An 8,803-nucleotide genomic window follows, 5' to 3' on the forward strand; every position below is an offset into this window, starting at 1 on the left:
ATTATAAATTACATTATATAATACAAATATAATAAAATGGTCTAAGTTGCTAAAGAATATCAGGTATGACTTCTACTTTAGGACCTAGAACTTTTTTTTTTTAAGAAACTACTAAAATAGTGGTTTTTATTTCCCCAGATCTAAGCTATTACGAGCCATAAGTTGATCTGTATTCTCTGCACCAACAGCTAGAATCATTGGAGATTAAAGAGCAAATCCGGTGCTTCAAAAATGGTGTTAATGTATGAGTATCAAAGAACAGGACCCGATTTTTTATAAGATGTAAACAAGAAGCCCTGAATAAGCTATTGAAGATCAGAAAGTACATGTAAAGTTATAGTTGAGCTTGTATATATATATGCTTTTTATTCCCATAGGCAGTAAAAACCACAGTTTAGGTGATTTTGTTGAGATGAGTGGCAACTGGCAAAGAATAAACAATGAGATTGCTCTGTTCTGTCTCTATTCATCGAGGACCAATGTGCCACCCATGGCACGTTACCAGGTAAGATCTGAGCCTTCAACTCAGCGTTCAGCAGCTCCCTGGTTCCAATCGAGCACTTCCCTATGCTGAGCTCCCCCGGTGCCTTCCAGAGTCAGCCGCTTGCCTATAGGGGCTATAAACTTTTAGCAGATAGACATTGCAGGGTTAGAGGTTGAGCAGGTATATCAGCAAAAAGGACAGCTAAAAATTCATCATGCATTACAAATATTAGACAGGTTAATCTCAGGAGGATTTCATAGGTTTACGCAGAGTCAGGTTTGCTTAGAAAACTACAATGAGTAATTTAGGGGATGCACAGGCCTATTCACAATCTTCAATAAAATAAAAGTCTAGCCAGCTATAATTATTATTGTAGATTACTTGTCATTCAAAAAGCTGCAGAAGGAGAGACACTATCTACACTATCAACCAACCTGCTCTTGCTAATAGAGGCTGAATCTTATAAAACTACATATTTAATTAGCTTCTAGGACCTTTGAATGATATACATATATCCCAAACCATGAAATATTACTGTGCTAGCTAAAATATGATAACTCTATCTAAAAGAGTTATTTGGTCAAATTTTGTGCATTTGATTTAGCTAAGTCCTTGAAGTTCAGATTTATTAATATCTAGCAGTTTTTATGTTGGTTTTATTTCTTTCTTTCACGATTAAATTAGGTAATAACTTTTAAGTTATTTTTTTTAGGTCCAAAGCAAGAAGGAGCTTCCAAGGTCAGACAAAACAACAAAGGAGCAAAGCACAGAAAACAGCAAGTCCGGCATTGCAGCACCAACATACCTCATGGAACTCAGATCAACGGATAGTTGCTGAAGCAGACAATTTTCCGGGTACAAGTTTGTAAACCTGAAATGGAAAGAAATATTAGTATATAAGTAGCTAGATAATGTAATACAAATGTGCAAAGCATAAATACTTAAAAAGATAGAAGTTGAAAAAGAACATAGCATGCAATTGTTGAACAAGTAGGGAATGTGGATAAGATAAAGAAAAGAAGAGGGAGAAAATAACTATCAAGTATCAAAATAGATAGCACCACATCTTACTTCCTTAAGTGACTAATCTACTATGAAAATGACCAGTTAAAATTTACATATTTAACTGAATACTACCAATGAAGCCCAGAAAGCAGTCACCTAAGTCCTTGATAGCTGATAAATCAATAGCATATAACATAATTGCGTATAACTATGTCCGGCAAGGAGGGCAGAAGAAGAGATAGAATATGAAGACAATATCAAATATCATGCTCAGATGCCGCATCAGCTTCCGCTGTAGCAAACTAATAGGTGCCCGTTCAAAAAGAAAGGTGAATGCCCCTTGATCTACTTGGAAATGGATAAATAAGTAATCCTCCCCAACCAAAAGCAATCAATTTTCATGAAGAAGTTTTAAATTCCGAATCCACAAAGGGACCTAGTCTTATGATACAACAAAAGACAATCCAATTTAAGGTGTAGCTTTATTTTTACCTACAGTAATTAAACCATGTAAGATGGCAGAAACTTGGGGCCATTTTAACTTCTTCACAATGACCCAGCAACGTAATACCAGGAGCTCAAACATAGCTTTTACTTTCCTACTTGATATTACTTATCCTGCTCTTTACTTCTACATGATGAATAACTTAATTCCTTAATTCTTTACCAAAAATCCTTTGATCACCCCCTCCTAGAGTTTGCCTCTCCAATTATGTTTCACGCATTCTTTGCTACTGAGACGAAAGTGAGATTGTCTACTACAATCCACATTCAAGAATCATAAATCAAGCCTGCTACCTTTTACTTAACAGACCAAATAAACTGAAGAATCATTCACTAAATAGCTATCACTTCAGAAAAATATTGCAAATAAGCAATACAGAACATAATATGTACTCTGAATAGTTTCAACAGACAAGTAATAAAACCATCACCACTGCTAACACATCATACTTTCTCAGTATGAAAAGAAAAAGTACAATAGTATAGGAGTGTCACAAGGCACTTTCAAATGTGGATTACAACACCATACAAAATTTTAGCTAACAAAAATTGTTTGGCAAACTAGCACAACTAACAATGGAAAACAAAAAGGAAAGCATTTCTCAGAAATTTACATCACTTACTTGACCAGAAAAACCATCTTGCATCATCATTGATGACCATGTCTTGGCAATATGTCGCATACCTATGCAATGAACGAGCCTCTTCCAGCACTTAGTCACATTTTTTTCAAATCAAACAAGACATGGATGGTATCTCTTACCAAAGCTCAAGTTTCTCTTGACCTCACTTGCACATAATAAAGGCATTGATGAGGTATTTACAACCCAAGACAAACTCCTCTATTCTCAATAATTTGCTTCACTGTTGAACAGTTTACATTTCAGCAACTTAACAGTCCCCGCAGCAACAACAACAATGATTTACATACGGTAACAGACAATGGCCTTCTACTTCAGATGAGCAATCGACAAAAATCCATCTCATTGTAGTAGACCAGTAGTAGCATGAGAGAGAGAAAAGAGAGAGAAGAAAGGGAGTAGATTGCACATAAACATCAAATAACGTATAAATCTGTCTAAGACCACAGAGTCCAATAAGCTCTTAAAACCAAGTAATAGCTAACTTATTCCAGCAAAAGACACAGCTGAATTAATATTCAAATATGATGAATTGAGAAAGAAACAGACTAGTAGTCACAGAAGGAACAAAATTCAAAGACTAGCCAAGTACTTGTCTAAGATCATTGCTCTAAGACCCAAAAGGCAAATGGAAAGCATAAGGAAGAAAGAAAAGGGAAGAGAAAGAAATAGGAAAAACTATTAAAAAGAAAATTAGTTAGTCATAGAGCATCTGTTTGACAATTAGGCATTTTTTACGTTTAACCAATGGAAATTGAATACTCAAATTATGGAGAAAACAGAAATAATGATAAATGGCATATACACACAAATGGCAGCAATTTTATTTTAAAGGTGAAGAAGAGAAGAAGCTGCAACACCAGCGGCAGCACCAATGCCTCCATGAGGCAACACTAGATGTGATGTTAAATCAAGAGTGAAGCCATTATGATAATGGACACAACCAGTCCAGGAAACCAGAGATATAAAGAATATATTACTGTTAGAGAGACAAATACATACTATGAAATCCTAAAGCACATATGCCCTCAATCGTAAAATGGCAATCCTATCTGAATGCTGACATACAGTCTACAAATTTGGAAGTCCCAGAAAGTTTATAACGTCATATTTATGACCTGCTTTATTGCCATGTCATTCTTAAATCATCTATCCAATAACCCTATTATTTCCAGTATCCCCCATGACACTAAGTTCAATGGAAGTTGGTTCTTTTGTTGGCCTCATCTCAACAGGATCTAATCTTATGATCTGGATCCCGGTTTCAATAGGTAAGATATTCAAAACTGAAGACATATGTCAGAAGCAAAAAAAAACAAAATTTCACATATTGAAAAAAGAGTTTGTATAATCTGTTGAGTTGCTGCTTTCAACTTCACAGTAAGTCAAGTATCAGGAAGAAGTACTAGGATGTTTCTCATCTTTCATAAAATTTGAAAAGTACATCCTCATCTTTCGTAAAATTTGAAAAGAATGAAAATACAACACAAGATGTTACTTATTTATCAAAACAAGGGCAGTTTTTCTTTATACTCAGGATGTAGTATTCATACAGTTTCATGCAAATTCCAGAGAACAACTTTCCAGAAATATTCATAATATATATATTTTTTCTTTTTTTTTGGGGGGGGGGGGCATCATATAGGCTGTAAATCAAAGGGGGTTAAAAAAACCATCAGATGATGAGAGAAGCTAGTCAAGCATAAGTGGTACAGATACAATAGTGGTCCAAGCAATGGAGGCCAGAGGGTAGCCATTGTGATAAAGTATGATCTTACTCTCCTTTAAAAATCTCTGATAAAGGAAGCAATGATCCACAAAAAAAAGGGGTCACAGTCCTGAAGAACTGCTTTAGTGTCCAAGGTGACAGACTTTGTAAAAGAAATACTAAAAACCAGGCCAGTTGAAACCAGATAAAACTAGTAAGGAAGCTACCTGTTCTGACATTTATAGGGAATGTCAGGTGTCAGCTAGTTTCTCTTACTTGTATCCTAGAATTTCCCAAGGCACGTATATTTGTCCCTATTCAGTCTACCAATGGATATATTTTTCCAACTAAGACTGTTGCCATCATATCCCTCACTAGTTCTATAGTTGGCTTCACATATAACCTCTGTAAGCTGGACTTAGGAAAGCAGAAGATCTGCCAACATTAAACAAACATATCTGACTTTGACATTATTCGCACACCCCTCATTGATCCACGCTGTGCATATTGTGGATTGGGAGCAACACAGTGCTCCTTTTCAGTGTAAATCCTAAAGTTTGGCTCCACTCTTTCCACAACAGAACCTAGAGTTCCTGTATATATATGCAGCAATACAATATTGCAAAATGTTTTAAGGCTACTTCTTGCATAAATGGATAAGATGCAGACAACCTTGCGATCAAATCTTAATTGCAGGAAAAAGTTGCTAGGATATTCTTCTATCATCTTATTCTCAGTTAAACTCAAGGGTTAGACAAAACTAAGCTTCAAACTAGATAACAAATGTAAGCACTTCCACCTAATACACAAAAACTAAATAGAAATAATCTAGTAAGACCCAGAAATATAATCCTACTCAAACAGGAACTCTGGAACCAACACCAGAGGCATGTCTAGCATAAATGAAATTTATTGTATTCCCATTGATCGGAAAAACTCTAGAGAACATAAAATGAATAAATCAATGGCACAGGAACCAGAGAAAGAAAACCAAAACAGAAAATATTATCTAGAAAAAAGAAGTAAAACGTCATTCAATGAGCTGAAAATCTGTTCATTTTCATTTCTCAATTCGTTTTTCTGTAATAGCGCATGCATCACCTTAAGTTTGCAGTAGAATAGGCCAAGAACCTGATAATAAAGGCAATGATGATTAATCTTCATAGTACAATCAGATGAAACTAAAACCCCTTGCCAGTTTGCACAATCTATAGATGTAACCTCTTACGGAACTCCATGAGAAATTAACAAAGCAAAGGTGCATGAGTATAGCAAGGCTACCAAACTAAGGTGAAAAAGCAACGGAAAGACAACTACCAAATGAACTACAAAGGTCAGCTTAGATGTAATACTAATCTTTAATGGAAGAGACCCAAGAGAAAACAGAAGAAAAAACAAGCTAGAAAAGCTGGCTAAATTTTATTAATATTTTGCTAAATCGAGTCAGACACTGAAGAGTAGTCACTTTTCTGCAAATAAACAGAAGAAGCACAACTGAAAAACCCCATATTCCATGAGAAATGGAAGAGGAAGAAGAAGCAGCAGCAGCAGCATATGTGCCAGTATTACAGGAATCCAATGATTCCTATTCTTCAAAAGCAAACATCTACCTCATAAAGGCATGGCAAGGTCTTCTCCACATAATGAATGATGAAACTCAAATTTCATTAATATATCTAAGAAAAGAAAAGTATCAATTTGAAATGCTGTATCACAAATCAACTGAGAAAATATATGCACCAGACAATATCAAGCAGACAACAGCATACTGCAACTTTTAAGCAAATATAAATAATGTTCTTAGGTACAATTCCAGAACACCCATCATATTATAAATTGTAATAGCTCAAATCCAAGCCTAGATAACTAATAAGTTGCCCAGAAGTACCAGATGAATCATCTTAGCATGATTTGGAAAATCAAACTAGCGATGTCCTTGAGCTCTCTGCATGTCATATGCACCCCAGGAACCAGAAGTAGGACCATACTGACGATAAACATCCACACCACCCTGAACCTGTAATGCAAAGGAGAAAAACCAATCATTCTTTAAAGAAAATAATGAATATACATAAAACTTGCAAATGTAGCTCACATGCAAATCCATACAAATATAAGCAAACACAATGCAGAAAGTGTTGAACATGTACATAAAATAGCAACTTACAGGATTCATGCCATAGTTGACATGATAAGTATTTCCAGTATATCCAGCTTCAGGGTTTCCATAATTTGCATTATAACCAGATACAGCTGAAAATTATGGACAAAGGAAATGTTATTCATAAAGAGCAGAAAACCACTATCAGTTAGTCTGTTACATAAACAGAAAAATCAGCCTTCATCCAGTACATCAAGCCTCACAGCTTAAAGGATAATCACTACTCATATGATAAGACTTACTGGGTGAACTATCAAACAGCTAACTACAATTATGTTAAATAAGATGTCAAGGAGCCTTAGATTAAGGAATAAGATGGCTTGAGTGATTAAATTAGCTCAAACTTCAAAAAAACAAAAGGATTTATGTACTTTGTAGTTTGTACGCTCTTTAGGATTGACAGCACATATATCCTCAAGTTAGAATTAAAACCAACCCAACATCTACATAAAAACTTAACTTTCAACCAAAGATCATTTCATAAAAATAGAAAAGTGAAAAGAGCAGTGAATGAAACTCAAACAGCAACATGCTTCCACTGAAATAAAGTCCACTATGTTCAGAAAAAAAAACATGGATTAAATATTTAAATGAAGGGCCTCCATACCAGGATTAGCACCAGTGCCACCACCAGCGTGAGTTCTCTTTTCTGCATTAGCAACTTCTGCACGAAGCTTTTCCAACTCCCGAGCCATTGAGATCAATTTCTTCTCCATCACCTGACCATGTTCATAATTTTCCGCATATCCTTTCTTCTCATATTCAATGGCAGCTCTAAAGGTTGAGAAAAACAAACAAAAATCATCAGAAAACCAAACGCCATACAACAATTTAACAAAGGCACATAAATGATCGAAAATAAATTTTCTATTTCATTCAAACAAGTAGTTTTCATTCACACAATAACTTTCATATAAAAAAAATTTTGAGAAATGAGAAAAAAAAAAAGTTAACTTGTCACCTTGCACGTTGCAATTCCTGTTTCAAATTTTCAATCTCAGCCTTCAGAACAGGAGCCCGTTGCAATTCCCCAGTAAGTCTTGTCAAATCTTGACCCATAACCTGAACCTGACCCGTTAGATCCTGCTTCACAGCACTAAGCTGCTTTATATCACCATTAACCTTAACAAGCTCAGCTCGCATAGCCTCCAGTTCACGAAGATCAGCCTCCAACCGAACCGACTTCTCGTACATCCCTCTCATCTGAACATCCTTCTCCGCCCTCAACGAATCTGCATAATGAGACATCTGTTTTAATTCATGCTGAGCAGCCTCCAATTCCTGCTTTAACGCAACATGAGTCGCTGCCAGCCTTTGATTATCCGCCAGGAGGGCTTGAATTTCTTGCAGTTGAACTCCAAGACGCTCCTCAATGATAGCTGGATGAGGAGGAAACCCTCTAGGACCCAACACAAATTGGGGTTCTCTTATTTCATCCAGTAAAGCTGGGTGTGGTGGCATTGGTCCTAGGCCTCTAGCATAAGGATGTTCATGCACCGGCGGCAGCAATCCAGCATGAGGTGGCCCTTTCATCGGAATGGGCGGTGGCCCACGATTTCTTCCAGACATAACTAAACTATCGTTCTTTAAAATCAATGTAAAAGTGTTCTGAACAGAATTATATATAAACTATATCAAATAATGAATTCTGAAACCCAAATAAACAAACAAATGGAACTAAAAAGCAGACAAAATTCAAAAATGATTGCAAATCTAAAACCTGAGACTAACGTGGCGTTTCATTACCGGGAAAATTAATGAGAAAACAAAATTCTAATTGAAATTTTGCAATACAAACACTAGCTGGCTATTTGGAGACGGAAGAAAATTTAGCGAAAAGCAAGAGAATCACTTAAAGTCCTCGGGTACCAAAAAGAAAGGGTATTAAAATTTGAGTAAAATCATGAGAATACAAAATTACGTACCTTTCTGATACGGGCCAAACTTAATCAGCTGATAACTCCGAGCTTTTGACCCGTAACCATTTTAATAGTTCTCCAGGAATCAATTTATGAGAGAGGGGAACGACCGAGTTTTAAAGGAAGTGAGGGCTTTTTTTATGGAATAAAACTTAAATTTATTTATTACAATTTTTTATTCCAATCCTAAATTAACCATTTACTATATTTTTATATAGTATTAATAAATATTTTTGTTTATCAAGTAATTTAAATGTTTTTATATATTTTTATCAATTTTTAATTCTAAATATTAATAAATATTTTTGTTAGTTTTATGTCATTATTTGGATGCAAATTAATCAATTGTGTCATAAGAAACTAATAACATAATTGAGTGGT

At 35.4% G+C, this 8,803-nt stretch overlaps 1 protein-coding gene across 10 annotated transcripts; it reads right to left on the reverse strand.

Annotated features, from left to right (window-relative positions):
* Window positions 1–197: 197 nt before the first annotated feature.
* LOC107933921 (protein FLX-like 1) lies at window positions 198–8,554 on the reverse strand. Of its 10 annotated transcripts, XR_005899530.1 has the most exons (9): window positions 8,429–8,554; window positions 7,465–8,111; window positions 7,111–7,277; window positions 6,510–6,595; window positions 6,231–6,359; window positions 2,757–2,857; window positions 2,617–2,678; window positions 1,290–1,355; window positions 198–624 (listed from the first exon to the last, which is right to left on the reverse strand). XR_005899530.1 is itself a non-coding variant. In XM_041074482.1 (5 exons), exons 1-4 carry the CDS (start codon window positions 8,070–8,072, stop codon window positions 6,267–6,269), a joined length of 954 nt encoding a protein of 317 aa, XP_040930416.1. In that variant the 5' UTR covers window positions 8,073–8,414; the 3' UTR covers window positions 4,259–6,018; window positions 6,231–6,266. The 10 variants fall into 10 exon arrangements, 4 of the variants coding, with proteins under 4 accessions (XP_040930416.1, XP_016721720.1, XP_016721721.1 ...); XR_005899520.1 differs by having other exon boundaries at window positions 198–608; window positions 2,617–2,857; XR_001693745.2 differs by lacking the exons at window positions 2,617–2,678; window positions 2,757–2,857 and having other exon boundaries at window positions 198–608.
* Between the last annotated feature and the right edge of the window lie 249 nt (window positions 8,555–8,803).

Source organism: Gossypium hirsutum, chromosome A01 (assembly GCF_007990345.1).
Source record: "Gossypium hirsutum isolate 1008001.06 chromosome A01, Gossypium_hirsutum_v2.1, whole genome shotgun sequence".
Taxonomy (NCBI): Eukaryota; Viridiplantae; Streptophyta; class Magnoliopsida; order Malvales; family Malvaceae; genus Gossypium; species Gossypium hirsutum.

Bases quoted from the DNA above. Each gene is read 5' to 3' on its own strand.
- LOC107933921 (XM_041074482.1), bottom strand. From the start codon at position 8,072: ATGTCTGGAAGAAATCGTGGGCCACCGCCCATTCCGATGAAAGGGCCA. The intron at 7,278-7,464 runs GTGACAAGTTAA...CTCAACCTTTAG, and splicing joins CAGGAATTGCAACGTGCAAG to AGCTGCCATTGAATATGAGA. The intron at 6,360-6,509 runs GTAAGTTGCTAT...TTTGCATTACAG, and splicing joins TCAACTATGGCATGAATCCT to GTTCAGGGTGGTGTGGATGT.